Raw genomic sequence first — 17,642 nt, forward strand, 5'->3', positions numbered from 1 at the left:
GTTTACCTTTCCACCCCACAACGCCGCCATCTTGTCTTCTATGACATCATAACACAACTTAAATACATACTTCAAGACATTTTCTAATATTAAACACGTTTCCCACACACTGAACACTGACCACATTTCACCAATACAGAAAATAAAAATAAATATAAAATAACTCTGACTATACTGATATATAATCAGAATGTACTCTGTCATTTGCTGCCTTTCTAGTCACCATAATCTGTTTTGCTTTTTTTATTTTTAGCCTGCTAACCCCTATCACTCTCCCATCTTTTAAGCATTACTCCATACCTTCCTCAGATTCTGAAGCTAGCATAAATCATTTGCATTAAATAGCTCCAAGGGGTCAACTTTTCAGTATTCTGAGCACAAAACCAATGGAAACAAAAAGAATTACTGAAGGAAAATACAGGATCCAACTTGGAATAAAGGATAAATGAAACGAGTCTTCAAATTTTGATGCAAGCTGTTTCTAAATTAGTATGCTTAAGAGCTGCTTGAAGGTACCAAATCAGAACTTAATGCTTATTATGACAGAGTAATAAGAATAAACAGAAGATTTTAAGTGGTTCTTTCACAAGAGTTTTGTTCACAGTGAATTATCACTTTTATCATAAAGTAGTTTAATCTGGCCACAAGACATGCATAAATGATTTGCTTATACAGGAAAGTGAAAAGTGAATAATGGAGCAGCTAGTATAGAAACTGCCCCTCACTATACTACATCTTATATGATGACAATTCTTACTTTCTGCTCTACAGCAATTAGAAAATTACTGACTGACAACAAAATCACTCTTTCATTTACCTGTTGCAAAGCAGAGAGCCTCTCTTCCCGATCCCTTGCTTTTTCTCTTGCTTGCTCCAGGAGTTCTTCTCGTCTTTCAGCCTGCTTCCTATCTATCCTCTCACACTTTCGACGTCGTTTCTCACAAAGCTCTGCCATGCGTGCCTAAAATTTTATTAAGGAAAATTCACAATAAGAGTACCGAAACTATTTTGGTTCAACATGTTGGTAAAACATGTTAGCAGAACTCATTGGATATGTAAAATTCTCATAGATATTTATTACTGAATTCACTTTCTAACAAAAAACTAGATAAATAAACAAAAATTTTATAACAATAACTTCATGAGTGATTAAGGTCAATGCTATTTATCTTTTACTTTGTACATTTCTAAATTATTATTATTATTATTAATAGGGCTGGAAAAACTAAGCCCTATTAATAATAATTATAATCATTTAGAAATTTATGTGTGGAGGAGGGAAGAGTTTGGATTACAAATACATATTAGCTTGGTCAAAAAATTAACAGATATCCATAATTTTGGAGGTAACTCCCTATAAAACCTACCTGTCTCTCTGCTTCCAGGGCCCTGCGTCTCTCCTGTGCTGCAACTTCCTTTGCAGCTTTTTCTTCCTGACGTCTTGTGCGCTCTTCAGCCATATCAGCTAGTCGAGATTCTAAGCTCTGTAAAAAAAGAAATGCTCAGTCCGTTTCATACAAAACAATTCAGTCATGTAAGTGTGCTACCATTTTTCAATACATTTGTTATTCTGTCTTTATAAAACCATTATAAATAAGCACTGCCATAGTTATCATAAAAGCACCAAGTTCAACAGTACTTCAACAGTACTTCTGCATGTGATAAAGCTGAATGAAATAATGATAAATGGAATTTCAGCCAACCTGATGCTGTTGCATGATATCATGTAGTTTATTCTGAGCTTCTAAGCCATTAATGAATGCTATTTCTTTGGCTTTATTCTCTTCATCATGAGCCTTATTAACTATCTCCTGAAGGTATTGTCTTCTCTTTTCTTCTGCTTTCTTCATTTTCCTCTGAAACAATTGTCGTTTCTCATCAAGCAGCATCTCTTTGTCTAATCGAACTTCCTCAATCTGAAACAAAATAATTTATTTAATATTACAAAACAAGGTGACAAAAATGTACAAAACAAAGTCAACACAAATGTATTTATATTTCTAATCACACTCACAATATACTGCTCCATCAATTAAATTATATAATGCTCTAAAGGAAACTTAAGAGACAGCTTATCAAAAATAACAGAAAATGCTAAAAAACTTTTTTGATAGACAGCATCATGGGCCATCTAGATATGAGGGATAAAATTTATAATAAACAAGTATATTACCTGAGAAAATACAGATTGGCAAAAAACTTTATACCTCCCTTTATATCACGTCTCCTTTACATATCCACCATGTGGTATAAGGCTACTAAATATGGAATCTCAGGTTGCTCCAATGACACTACTGTGCTGGTATAAATACAGTACTGAACTTTAATTACATAAACCACAATTGCAATGAAGGGGTGTCAACTATCCTTTGTCACATTACTCAACAAATGTACCAGGCTTTTGTCTACACCTGAAATACAACTTATGACAGGAATGTTTTGGTGTTACTAAGAAACTGTTCATCATTTATCAGCATATGACATGAATGTTTTGGTGTTACTAAAATACTGTGCATCATTTATCAGCATTTGATATCTCAACATAATAATGTTCTGTTTTTGTTATATAGTAAGAAAATACTGGCAGAATACTACAAAAGTAAATTGACAGCAAAAACAACATACCACATAATTACACTGGAAATAGTACAGTGTATCTGGGGGCACCAAACATTCATTCTTCTGTGTAAGCATCACCATATGGAATTTATAGTTTTTTTTTTTTTTATGAGTTCAGACATGCAGTAAGTTCTCTCCAATCTTGACTATCTTGTACACTTTCTAGCTGAATGCCCAATTGGTCAACGTCTTCATCTATATTCTTTGTATGAAAATTTATGAACTTTTACATTGGTTTTCATTCTGTTACTACTTCCACATCTACTATTCGTCAGGATAACAGTTCTCATCTCCTTACCACCTGCTCAAGGCTTAATATAACTGAGATATCACACTGCCTCCTAAGCAAGATTAACTCTAACCAACTTCATCTACAATATGATTTTCCAACATACATCAGAAGAAAATCTCAGTATTTTGTTGTTAACTCTCTTTTAAAAACTTCACTCTCTAAGCGTCCTTGTCTCCAGCCATGGGAAAGTGCAGGCCCTAAAATTTTTCTGTTTAGATATATGATAATCCAGTAATCCAACAATAGCTTCCACTTTGTCCAGGTTGTTGTACTCATTTTCTCACTGTCTCCTCCATAATCCAGTATGTTGCCATGGCATCAGGAATGTTATGCCTCCACTTCTAAGGCATGCCATTCCACATATTCTAGGAATTACGAATCACTAATATAATTTATATTACTGTAATAAGCATCTATTGTGATACAATCTGTTATGGACTCAACATAATATTGCAATGACCCTTACAACTCTCCCTAAGCTTCAAAATGACACCAAAGACAACACTATAAGTGTTATGAAATTTAAATTTACAGTTAGCAATAAAATGAAATACGTCATGAAATTTAAATTTACAGTTAGCAATAAAATGAAATACGTATCTAAACGTGTGAGCTGAAAGCCAGAACTGATCTAAATGCTTTCAAGGAGTCTTAAAGGATTAACAAAAATGAGGGACTCATTTGATACATTGTATACTCATATGTAACCTTTCCCCACAGTTGTCTCCATCATTAGTTGAGAGATTTTTCTCATTGTTCCACATCAGTGATGGCAGATGAAGGTCAGCTCACTGATGGGCTGAAATCACTACTTAGTCATAGTATTTCACAGTATATTTGTCAGCATCAGCTCTTCTTACTTATCCAAGCATAACTTGTAGTCATGTAATTTAGACTAAAGATTGTTTAAACTACTATAACTGTATTACTTTCTTCTTCTCCTTATTTTGCAAATCTGTTCTTATACTTTTTTGATTTTCTATATCTGATTCATTTCTTTATTCCAGTCTTGTATTTGAATTCGTGTTGTATGACCATTATTTAATTACAGTACTACAGTACTTGTCTCAATTACATACCTTCTTTTGTCTTGGTTATAACTCACACATTGTAAATTTTGCATTCTCAAACCAAATATCACCAGTGGTTGAATACTTCAGCTCTCACACACATCAAAAATATGAAACAGAAAATTATTCACCTTTTTGAATAAATCTTTTAACTTATCAGTCTTGGCTTGCATCAGTTTTTCCCTAAGTTCCTGAGCTTTAGCCAGCTTTTCCTCATACCGCTTCATTTTCTCAGAGAGTGATCTCTTCCTGGAGGGAGACGACAATTTCTCATGTATATGTAAAAGACGACCAGGATGGCGAAGTTCTTCTAATGACTCCATCATGTCAACCTGAAATATTTCCAGAACCTTTCTAGCAGATACTACCAATAAATATATAATATATATATATATATATATATATATATATAGATATATATATATATATATATATATATATATATAGATACATATACTTTAAAAAGAGTGAGAAAGAGCAAGTGTGTTGTGTGTGTGTGTGTGTGTCAGTAAATGGAAACCAAACAGTTGAATAACAAGAAAACATGAAATTCAAGACACAATAAGGAGCTAACCTGGTCTGCCCAGCTAAGAGAAGCCAGAAGACTATCATAAGGAGGTGTCAAGGGTGAAGTTGCTCTTCCCACTGCCTCTGAGACATCACTGCCATCTTCCTCACAGTCAACATCCTCTACCTGTAACAATTTATTTTTTTATAATATACGTGAATTGTGAAAGTTATACAACTAAACAAAGCAGTGCAGTGCATTCAGGGGACAAAATGACTAAAATTCAATAGATGATAGTTTGTGAAAACAAATGCAGTTCCATTCACTTGTGCTTTCATCGAACACAAACTATAATTCATACAAAACAATCACAGAATATTCATGCAATTACATAAACCTGTGCATTCAATAGACAACCACTGAAAATTATAAGCCAAATATTGATGAAAATGTTGGTCGTTAAATGCACCTGTGCCTTCAGATGCCATATATATATATATATATATATAATATATATATATATATATATATATATATATATATATATATATAATATATATATAAAATATGGTTAGTGATATTTAGTGTTACAATCAGCTTTTACAGTACTAATTTAATTGTTCCACTGCTCAGGTGACCATAAAATCTATGTAGCACCATCACAATAAAATCAACCTTAATGGAAAAATATTCAGTTCCGCATTTTGCCAAAATACGAAAACAATGCATGCACCAAATTACTCTCAATTTTGAGCATGAGTAAACTCTCTCTCTCTTTCATACACACACACAATGAAACTTACAAGAGGCTCAATGCACTCTGAATCACACAAATTCTTTTAGTACAAGTACAATCCACTATTCCTCTCTTTCTCTGCTATTCAGAAAAAAATGCTTACATGATCGTATATGACAACAACTTTCCCCCAAGATGAAAACAAACACAGACACACACACACACACAACTACCACAAAGGAATGATTACAATCAACAACACATGAAAAGGATCTTTTGTCGAGCACGGAAGACATAATAATTCACTTCTATTCTCCCTCTAACATTTCAAAGCGCGGTAAGACGAGAGGCAAACACACGTTGTCTCTGTCTGTTATAGCTTCTGTTTTTGCGCAGAATTCCTGCGGCGGCAACAACAAAAACAAAGTGCTGGGTATTTTTTTTTAAAGGGAAGCAAACAATGTGGCTCAACAGCGAAGCAATTGCAAGGGATATTGTTGAGTGTCACGTTGACATTTCAGCGTTTAATCTAACAAACGAAAATGTTTTCGCAATTTCCCCAGGTAGGCAGGAAACACCTGAGTCGCGGATGGTACCGTTATGAGCTGATAGCAGCAACAACGATCGCATAAAAAATGGAAATGCCGACCGACGCAAATAAATACCGGAACGTTCCAGTTTCCTTCCTTTCCTAAATGTTTGCTTGTTTGCACTATGTACCGGTTCAACCTTTGCCTCCTCTAGTGCCACTATAATGTTTTTTTTTTTTTTTCATCTGTCCACCCGCCTGTGGTGTTTGCGTATGGTAACACTGCGTCCCGGGCTTTTAATAATTTACTGTATGCGAATTACACCGTTAATATTCGAAATAGGGTTATTATTATTGTTGAATGTAAGCTGAATGTAACTATCTAAAGCCCGGGACGCAGTGTTACCATACGAAAACACCACACGCTGGTGGACAGATGGAAAAAAACCGAGTAAAGGTGTCAAATATCCTTTATTCTTTTAGCAGTTACAAGAATTGGATGTTACTAAGAATTTCTCTCTGTTTCATAGGAGCAAATTTAATTATTGTAAGCTTTTTTTTTTAAAGCTGTAATATACTAAATGACTAATCCAAAATTCGACACAAAATGAAAACTGACGTAGGAAATTTGATAACGACAACACACGTAGTTTACCTATTAAAGAGAGAGAAGAGAGAGAGAGAGAGGGAGAGAGAGAGAGAGAGAGAGAGAGAGAGAGAGAGAGAGAGAGAGAGCATCATCTCGCATCTATTCTTTACAGACTGCCGACAGCAACACAAGCTTCTCATAAAAAAACAAACGTCACAAACATGCATTCAATTGACGATTCTGGTCATGCCTCACCAAGAGGCGAAAGCTTTAAACAAATATAATTTTCATAAGGAAAGAGCGAGGTTTCACTCAATAGTTACAAATCCTTGAGCGTGTAATACACTGTTTTAACTTGTATGCATATTATTATTATTATTATTATTATTATTATTATTATTATTATCATATTATTATAAACGACGGATGCGTTCGTCATTTAAAACTATTGAACAATTTTTCGTTATCAGAAATTCGTAATCATCTTAATCTGCATACTAATGGGTTTTAAAGCACGGATGGACATTAAATCTTTGTGAGAAACGAGAACAAGTGGAAATTAAATCTGAACTAAAAGATTAATATCATATATATATATATATATATATATATTATATATATATATATATAATATATATATATATATAATATATAAAGGCATACAGCAAGGTCCACAAAACACACCAAAAAGGCCATAGTTTATTGACATGAGACGTGCATCTTCAATCTTCATTCGCTCTTCTCCTTCTGCTTTGGATGGTTTGTTGACCACTAGGTCCTTTTTTTGCTGTACGCTTTTTAAGATATATTAATTTCTGTAAAATAACATTTTTTTTCTCTTAACTTTATTTTAAAATAGTTTTCGTAAACTTAACGATTTTTGTTATACTTACAGATTGAAGATGCACAGAGCACATGTGCGAAACGTCTCATGTAAATAAACTATGGCCTTTTTTTATGTGTTTTGTGACCTTTATGAAGTGTTTTGTGGACCCTGTTGTGTGCCTTTATATATCATCAACTGGAATCCGTGTGTGTGGTGTGTGTGTGTGTGTGTGTGTGTGTGTGTGTGTGTGTGTGTGTGTGTAAAAGGCTAATTAAAACACACTGGTTTAAAGCTTTAAACCAGTGTTTTTAATGGTCTTTTATACTTGAGACGTACCCTGTTTTAACAGAAGAATTTATGTGTGTGTATATATATATATATATATATATATATATATATATATATATATATATATATATATTATAACCTACGTAGTGAAAACATCCATATAATACAGCAATCTAAACATTCAGGATAGAAGCGACTAGCGTCCTAGCCATTAGTACAAGATTTGTGCTCACACACGAGCGAGCACATTCGTACACGCGCGCAATTCTACCGGCAAGAACGGATCTTCTTTCTTGGGAAGAGAATTATACTTAAAAGACACTACAGCCCTAACCATACTAGTTTGATCCGGCCGCTCCTATTTTAGGGGGCGAATAAAATGGAAACCTGAACAGGTTTCCCACTCCTCTCTTCCTTCCTACTGTAAGTGACGCCATGGCTCCTTCCGAGAAGCCAAAAGTGCCTGTGAGTCAGGCACAACAAAGGCGCGTAGATGCACTCGCGCGCGAGCTTACGTTGTTCCTTACTGTATAAATGCGATGACTTGAAAGAATGGAAAGACTTCCACTTACTTTCATATATACTCTTTGAAGACATTTCCTTTTGGCAAAGCAAATTTATTTCAGATACTGATACATGCACAACGACGAACATACAAACAGCCAGTTTCAAAGGATAATTCATTTTGTCTTCTTCTCCCACGCATGGAAGAACTCCATAAATATCTGACAAGGGATATTCGTACCTACATATATGTGTGTGTGTGTGTGATGTGTGTGTGTGTGTGTATATATATATATATATATATATATATATATATATATATATATATAGAGAAAGCGAGAGAGAAAGAGTGAAATAGATGATTGTATTTCTTTAAAATACTATCACATGTGAATTTTGTAATACAGCTATATTATTATTATTATCATTATTATTTGAAAATAGTATTAATAAACATATACATACATGTACCATAAAAATTCTCTCATCTTAGTAAAAAATAAAAGAGAGAGAGAGAGAGAAGAGAGAGAGAAGAAGGGAGAGAAGAGAAGAGAGAAGAGAGAGAGAGAGAGAGCGAGAGAGGGAGAAGAGAGAGAATTTAGAATAAATAAAGATGATACGAGATAGAACAGCAAAGAGAAACAGCAGTGCCCATACGAGGATATATAGGTACAGTAAACGAATGGGTTTATGATCTCCATTACCGATACCCGGACCCAAACATAACAATTTTTTCTTTATTTTTTTTTCTTTAAATCAACCTATCCGGGTTCGCTGCATACCTGGACTTTGAATTCGTCATCGATGGCCATAGCTGCTGCAACGCCAATCAATTTTCCGATATTTGTATTTGAAGTTAGTTTTGAGTAACTAATAATACAGTCATTACTGACTGTATTATCAGTCAGGTGAAAACCAAATGACCGACTAACAAACAAAGTCCAATGAAAGTCACGAACTGATTATTATTGTTATTAAAAGAAAAATCAAGTGACTGTCTTACAAACAATTAAAGTCCAATGAAAGTCACGAAACTGAATAAAGTCACGAACTTTAGTTTATTATTATTATTATTATTATTATTATTATTATTATTATTCAAAGAAGGTAATGGGAAATACAAAATGTTATTAGAAAACCAGGTAAATTTACAAATTCATAAATATATCAAAATATAAGTAAAATATTAAAATACAGGTTCAATTCTATTAAGGCAGTACTGCTCTCCATCTCCGCTTGAACTTCAGACTAACAAACTAAAGTGAGGATCATTACTGACAGACTGATTCTCCTGTCACAGCAAATTTAAAGTCGTCACTACTTAGCTGACTAATTGGCGAAAGCAACAGAGTCCATCTGACATAATAATTCATTTATAAAGGACACAATGATTCATGATTACAAACATTCCTATTCAAAATGGGAAAATTCACTCCATGCTCCAAAACAGGTAGCTGACTTTGATCTACAAGTATTTAGGTACATCCATACACGGTTGCTTGTCAGGTAGCCCACGTCATACAGGGAAAAAAGAAAGAACCTGTTCAACAAAATGATGCAAGAGTCAATACCGTGAATTATTTTCCCAAGACAACATGCAGAGGGCTTCCAGGAATCGGCAAATATACTTTGTGGAGAGACTATAATGTGCATCCGAGAATAAAGAGAAGGTTGGACCAAAACCACAGAGAGAGAGAGAAGAGAGAGAGAGAGAGGAGAGAGAGAGAGAGAGAGAGAGAGAATTTCGCAGACTTCTAGGCTGTCCTTTTTTTTTTTTTTTTTTTAAATAAGACTCCTTGATTTTGTTGGCAACACTGCAACTTTCGCATGGCTTGCAATATCGCCACATCAACACGTGTTTTTTTTAGTGAGTTTGCATTACATAGTACTACACCTTTCAGACGACATACAATTAGAACTTGCTCATCTACTATCCATAGGTAATACTCTCTGCGGATTTAAGGGCGAATCAAAATGTCTAAAGCTGGAAAGCAGTCTTCAAGAATCTATGAGCAATGTAAAAAATAAATATCAGTGAAAGAATTCTGGATGAAGTGTGTGACCGAATAGCTCAGCCGTGAGAGCCTGCACGTTCACCAATGTCAAACCCAGATAAAGGACAGGCGTTGAGTGATTGGTTGACATTCCTATTCTATACGTAAATAGCAATCCTGACCGAAATTTCCAAAAGACCTTGAGAGTCTGCAGCGCATGCCAAAGGGCCATAATGACACCATAAAAAAAATAAAAAAATAAGAGCGTGACTAAACTTAGAACAAATTGCTTTCACGTCGATTTTTTTTATTTAAGGAAATTTTCATTAATTCATCAAATCTCTCTTAGATCCAGTTTTTAAAAACTATTTTTTCAAGGAAAAGGAATACCCATAATGACGCCTAAAAAAAAAATATTAAGAGCGTGACTAAACTTAGAAAAAAAAATTTCACGTCGATTCTTTTTAATTTAAGGAAATTTTCATTAATTCGTTAAATCTCTCTTAGATCCAGGTTTTTAAAAACAATTTTTCTATGAAAAGGGATAAAAAAACGGTCTGACGTTTGTAGGTTTAGGCTATCATATAAGTATAACTTTAAAATCATTAAAAAATATTTAACGTTCCTTACGGGCTTACGGACGAGGGAAGTTACACTTTTTTTTCTTTTTAGTTGTGACGGACAATTACTTTATCAACTAAAGCATTTGCATTGTGCTTCACAGGCAAAGCCTAAATTGGTGTTGTTAATTACAATTTGTGTCACTCACTAGCAAAACATCACAACTTGTTTTCAATTCGGAACCATTAAATATCTAATATTTTTATAAAGTTATACCGTAACGTAAACACATAAACGTCTTAGAACTTTTTCAGCAGTTTTCCTTAAAAAAAAAAATCATCTACAAGAGACTTAACGAATGAATACAAATTTGCATTAAATAAAAAAAAATCCATATGGAAAATTTAGTTCTACTTTTTTGGCTGAGAGAGTAGAGAGAGAGAGAGAGAGAGAGAGAGAGAGAGAGAGAGAGAGAGAGAGAGAGTTTATTTATTTATTTATTTTTTTTTTTGCACGAAAAGAAGACGGACCTGAAACAACTGAGAATCGCCTTCAACCTTGACGACACCAAAGTCCGAACGTTAAGCTTCAACTGAACCACAACCAACGGATCTGGTGGAAATTACAATAATCCCAACGAAGAATTGGTATACTGTACACAAAACCAGTGAGTCACCTCGTATTATTACGCTAGGTCACGATCAGGAAACGAACCAATTCATATTACAGTTTTCTGGTCATTGATCACCAAACTCTCTTCTCCTGCTCTCTCTCTCTCTCTCTCGTCTCTTCTCTCTCTCATCTCTCTCTCTCTCTCTCTCACACACACCACACACTATATTAGTATATATATATATATATAGATATTAATATATATATATATATATATCTGATCCATTTACCACCAAACTACCTCCACTCTCTCTCTCTCTCTCTCTCTCTCTCTCTCTCTCTCTCTCTCTCTCTCTCTCTCTCATAAAAACAGGCGCGCGCCGAATACGACTGGGGTCATACAATTGGTTAAACGACGGTAAACTTTTCCTGACCAGTGACTAGACGAATACTGCCAGGTTTGAAAATAATTAAAAAAAAAAAAATCAGAAAATGTTCAGTCTGTCTTTTACGATCAGGATATATAGAATGATAAATACTTTTTATTTTCTCAAACTGATGACCCAACAACTATCGGCGTACTGTAAAATGATCAGGGAGTACTTGAGATCTTCTCTCTCTCTCTCTCTCTCTCTCTCTCTCTCTCTCTCTCTCTCTCTCTCGACAAATAGGACATGACTGAGATCGTACACAGAATGTCGTTACGCGTTAGGACAACACCATTCTCTTTTACAATCGCTAGCTAAGCAAAAATCGTCTAAAAGAAGGCGCCTGTACCGAGCATGCAATAATCATTACGACTTCACCAATGACTACCGACACCGTAAGAAGCTGCCACTCAAAACACCACTGACCTCTAAAGAATAAAAAAATCTCTCTCTCTCTCTCTCTCTCTCTCTCCTATCACAGTGGCGTGTAAACAAAACTAATCTACGTCAACAATCAAGACCTAAAACACTTCTGGTCCTAAAATGAATCAAGTCTCTCTCGGAGCGCGCATGAATTATTAATTTATTTTTCCTATTGCTTTTTGTTATGTCAGCATCCAACCAAATTTATATATATAATATATATAATATATAATATATCCATTAGTATATTCGTTTCTGCTGCAAGTTTTTACATGAGGACCCAATATATTATATACATATAGTATATATAGTATTCAATTATTTATTTATATTCGTTCTGCAAGTTTTTACATGAGGACCAAATCATATTAAAAATATACATATATTTATACATGAATTATTTACCTATCTTTGTTTTGCATTTTTTCATATCAACTTCAAACCAAATAAACAAAAATGTACATTCATCCATTTGATGGCTTATTTATCTTTATCTACTTTAATATACTTGATGGCTTATTTATCTTTATTTATCAAAATATACTTGATGGCTTATTTAACCTTTATTTACTACAATATACTTCTAAGTGCAGTGTTTTTCTCGCAGTATTTTTCACATAATACTAAGGTTGTTTTCACGCCAAGCACATCATCTCAATAAAAATATCAACAATAACTACCGTACAACAAGCCCAACGCTACCCCCGGGGCTCCGATTACAAACATACCAACTAACCTACATAACCACATGGGGGCCACATGGCAACCTGCTCCGGTAATCCACAATCATCATCCACCTCCACCAGCATAATTCGATCCCCCCCCTTCCCCCACCCCCATCTCCGTCATCCAGCGACACCCCCACCTTACCATCAACAGACTTTTAGTTAGGGGCTTGGGGAAGAGGGGTGGGGGTGATGGGGGGGGGGGGGGTCGTTGTAGCCTCTCTACCATTAAGCAACTAAAGCTATGACGACGACCAGCGCTTCTATCACTACCAACGTTTCTAACTGTCCCCATCAAGCAATGAAATGTGTCACTTTCACACACGCACGCACACACACACAATCTTATATATATATATATATATATATATATATATATATATATATATATATATATATATATTATAAAACATAAGTAACAATCGCTCCGTGTTACTTCTCTTCTTTCCGGCAGCGGGTGTAATTTGTGGTGTTTCTCATATAACAGTAACTGTTGTGTGACTTCCAGCAGTGTATGAATTAAAACTCTTTTTACATTAATCGAAAATTAACATATGGATTAAATTGTCATTTCGTACAACGATAACTATATATTTTGCGACGTTTCTCAGCATCATATCGAACCAACTAATTCTAAGGCGTTTCACACTTTTGTATTTCAGTACTTATTTCTGAGGAATACTGACTATATTTTCATAGTGGTTCTCATGTTTATAAGGGACTACTTTCTACTGGTAATCTCACAGTGGTTCTTTTCACTGTTTCATATGTGGAAGAAATAACAAATAAACTTTGTCTGCTAATGGACAAATTTATTTTCTAACCCCATCGTAGAGCAAAACGCACATAAATAAACATGTTTAGAGATAAAACACATTCCAAACTATTTTGAACATAAAATTTGGAATGTGCTGGACAATTCCCAAATAGGATGATATAGAGCTATGGGCTAGCAACCCCATCCCATAAACCCTTTTTTGCATCTTAGTTGCGAGAGGGAAACACATTCTAGAGCCAATCTCCTCAAAGAAAAAAAGGGAGAGAGAGAGAGAGGAGTTTTTATATGGGCAAACACACACACACACACACACACACACGCACACACACATATATATATATATATATATATATATATATATGACACAAAACACTACCCAAATAGTAGCCACGGCATGACCATGCACGTACATCATCAAAGCAACTGTCACTTCCTTTTAGCCAAGGCCACGCTGGGTTGGTATGTCCCCAACACCTTTCATTTTCTGTTCTCAACTCCCGAAAAAAAACCTCTCTTCACCATTCACCATACCGTAGTCTATCTAAAGACTAAGCAAGCATCATATATTTGTCACCTCCTATTAGAAAATATTTAAAACAATCCTCAACACTATGACATAATCTCTAGCTAAACTGCATCATAAGGAAAAATAATAAACGAACACGGCATTGAACGTAATCCGATTCAATGAATTCTACAAACAAGCGGTAACCGAGGTAAGGGATCGACGCCAGGTTTATATCACGGTTACTTTAATGAGTTGCGTTGGATATAGAATTGTTGAATATAGAATTTAGGCCAAAGGCCAACCACCGGGACCTATGAGGTCATTCAGCGTTGAAATGGAAATTGACAGTATAAAAGGTTAGAAAGGTGTAACAGGAGGAAAACCTCAAAGAAGGTGCACTATGAATCAAGTGTTAGGAATGGGTGGAAAGTAAGCTGAAGAAAGAAAATATGAAAGGAGGTACAGTAAAAGAAATGAAAACGGTTGCAGCTGGGGGCCGAAGGCACGCTGCAAAGAACCTTAAGTAATGCCTACAGTGCTCCGCATGAGGTCCACTGTCGGCACTACCCCGCTTCCCGGGATATCATGGTTACTACTTGAAATACAAATACACAAAGCACCTATTCAATCTATTAAGATAGATCCAAAGGAATCCTGAATCCCGAGGACAAAAATCACTTACGTAGCACCAGGCCAATAGAGCAAATAAAATGGGCGAGATGTACTCTCAGGGTAATTTATCAACCCCCATTGTCCGGCTTTCAAGCCAAAATCCGTCTACAAAGAGGCAAAAACTAAATCGCCACATATGAGGGGGAAACCTTTTCTTCGTGCATAAGAGAGCGTTATATAAATGCTCCATTTGTATTCATCACAGCATTTTTGGCCTGGGACAATAATAGAACAAGTGTGTTTGCGAGTACTTCGCCTTTTGCGTCAGTGCCACTGAAATACACTTGACGTCGCTAGCAAACAAAGTGCCAATGCTTCAATCCACTTATTCACAATAATAAAGGCCAGTGCTTCCATTCTGGCAAGCTTTCAAGGGTATTATAAGTATTACGATTGTATTTTCACTTACTCGGGGAGTAACCCAACAAACTACTTTATTGCTGTTGTTCTTTTTCTTGTTGGTGGGGTAGGAACGGTCTGTGGAAGAGCCTAATAAGGTCTGAAAAGGTGTTTCGCGTCGAGTTAAAGATACAGGAATTTTATGATAGGATATTTATGATTTACTTAAAAGAATGAAAATGTTAAAAATAGATAACATACAGTTTAAACGGTACAGAAAAATTATTTCTAATAAAATATTGCGTATTTATTTCAATTTTCGTTGGTGAAACAATGCTTTATTTGACCGTAGATTTTAGCGCACTTTAATTTACATCAAAAGTTAGGAATATAATGTTTACAACTTATGTGTGAGAGGAAATCTTGCACGCATCCCGAGTAGGCTGGAGGTCGGATCACGCCTTGTTCCTTGCCATAAGGCCATGAACTTTCCTGGCAAACATCCATGAAACAGAATACAAACGAAAAAGAACAATACGATAGGGAATAAACAAATAAACAACAATATAAGAAAACTAAGAGAGTTGTGGAAAGTTGAATGTGCCCTCATGCAGGTGTATCATAAAAAAAATAATCAATCGGAAATGGAACATGACGCCTGCAGCAAACTCGGCAGAGAAAGAGCTTGAAACTATCCAGTTATTGCCAATAAAAAAAAATAAAAAAATGAAAGGGTGGGCGGGACTCCATGTCGAATTCGCGAGACACGTAAAGTGGCAGTAATTCTGACGTCTGAAAGGTACGAAAAAACGTAACGGTCACTACTGAGGATACCGAACGTTCACTCGGCGATTTCGCGTCAAATATTATAAGAATTCTGTTAAATAACTTCTTCAGATACATTCTAGCAACTATTTCAATAAGATCACACGTTAATGACCTCCAAACCCAATGGTAATTTCGATCAGCATCAACATAACTGGCATTAAAAAATCCTCATTACAGCACGAGTCTTCAAATGGAGAAAGAAATCCACAGTTATGTAAATAGACATATATTTTAATTAAAAACTTTAAGGATAGCTTTCGGGAATCTGACAAGGGGAACAGAATAGGTTTCCGAAGGCTATCCTTAAAGTGTTAAATCTAAATATATGTACATTTACATAACGGTGGATTTGTTTCTCCATAACTAGCATTCTCCTTGAATATCACGTCAAGTTTTTAATAGCGTCGAAAGGCCATTTTTACAATGTAATCTAATGAGAAGATGGCTTTTCAATCGTCGGCGGCATCCTCTAGTACAGTGGTTCTCAACCTTTTTCGGCGCCCGTACCCCTTGGTATCTCAGAAACTTTTTTCGTACCCTCCATCCAATATAAATACAATTCAAACATGAAGATATACAGTAAATATACGGTACCATTACACTGGCTATCATGAATCGTACCCCTAGCTTAAGGTTCCGTACCCCTTGAGGGTACAGGTACCCCAGGTTAAGAACCACTGCTCTAGTAGAAGCGCGAGACATCTTTTTCCTTTCTCCAATAACATCCTATTATAAAAGAGGCGCTCGATAGGACGTTCGATTGCGAAAGTACCATCGCCATCCGGCGCCTTTTCGATTCCATCATGCTCCAGTTACACCAGCCTCTGCGTCTCACAGATATCTCGTAACAAGCTGACCGGGATCCGTTTCAAGAAAGCCATCTGTTATCTCTAGTATACGCTCTGCTCCTTCATTCCACCTTAACGACGAAGCAGCCAGCATTGAAAGTAAGCTCCCGAAGTCCCTCTGTCTACCACTGCCTGCCTTCCCCGGGCAGCGGCCCGCGGTACAAATTGCCCTCAAGTAACCAACATTCAAAACGGCTTCGAGATAACGCCCCGCTGCCCCAATGACTGGCTGACTGACTGATGCCAGGGTATTTCTATCTACCCTCTCGTCCTTCATCTCAACGTTTCTTTCAACAGTGGCAAGAAGACGGCGGTTGATGAGCCTTGAGTAGCTTAGCAGTCCACTACACAATAAACAAATCATACCCATCCCCTTTTCTTTCGCCAGGGCGATGGGGGAGGGAAAGGAGAAGGAGGAGGGGAGAGGTGTAAAAAGGGGGCCCAAATATGGGCCTGTTCGCACAATCAACAAACATCAGCATCCAACGATATGGTGCTAAAAGAGTGCCATCCGATGCTAAGGCTAACGGTGAGAGAGCTCCCGAGCCAACCCAACAAGGCTCTACTGACAACACGAAAAAAGTCCCCAAATCTGCCGCTCATAAAATGGGCTTCTGACCTTAATCCCGTACGATCCACATGGCGTCTAGCATTACATACACTACTTTTGTTTTCGAGAGAGAGAGAGAGAGAGAGGAGAGAGAGAAGAAGAGAGAGAGAGAGAAGAGGAAAAAAAAAAACAGTACCAAAGTAACCTTCCGATGGAAGCAAAAATGAGATGAGTAACTGTCAAGAACAAGATCCATAGGAACAAAATATAAATTAAAAGGTCAGAAAACCGAGACACAGACAGACTAAAGAAGGACCATTCTCTCCCCCCCCCCCCCCCCAACACAACCTCCCTCAACAACCCCCCCCCCCCAAAGAAAAATCAAGCTCGGTCCGTCGAAAGTGAGAGGGAAGAC

General features: G+C 36.1%; 1 protein-coding gene across 1 annotated transcript in view; it reads right to left on the reverse strand.

Moving 5' to 3' along the window:
* LOC135221835 (S phase cyclin A-associated protein in the endoplasmic reticulum-like) overlaps positions 1–17,642 on the reverse strand; it is a 233,562-nt gene that overhangs the window by 43,277 nt on the left and 172,643 nt on the right. Inside the window, exons 15-19 of the mRNA XM_064259737.1 lie at positions 4,556–4,675; positions 4,113–4,313; positions 1,704–1,916; positions 1,368–1,484; positions 818–961 (exon numbers count right to left, since the gene is read on the reverse strand). Of these exons, the coding sequence (XP_064115807.1) occupies positions 818–961; positions 1,368–1,484; positions 1,704–1,916; positions 4,113–4,313; positions 4,556–4,675 (795 nt within the window). The remainder of the gene's footprint in view (positions 1–817; positions 962–1,367; positions 1,485–1,703; positions 1,917–4,112; positions 4,314–4,555; positions 4,676–17,642) is intronic.

Source organism: Macrobrachium nipponense, chromosome 3, assembly GCF_015104395.2.
Source record: "Macrobrachium nipponense isolate FS-2020 chromosome 3, ASM1510439v2, whole genome shotgun sequence".
Classification (NCBI taxonomy): domain Eukaryota; kingdom Metazoa; phylum Arthropoda; class Malacostraca; order Decapoda; family Palaemonidae; genus Macrobrachium; species Macrobrachium nipponense.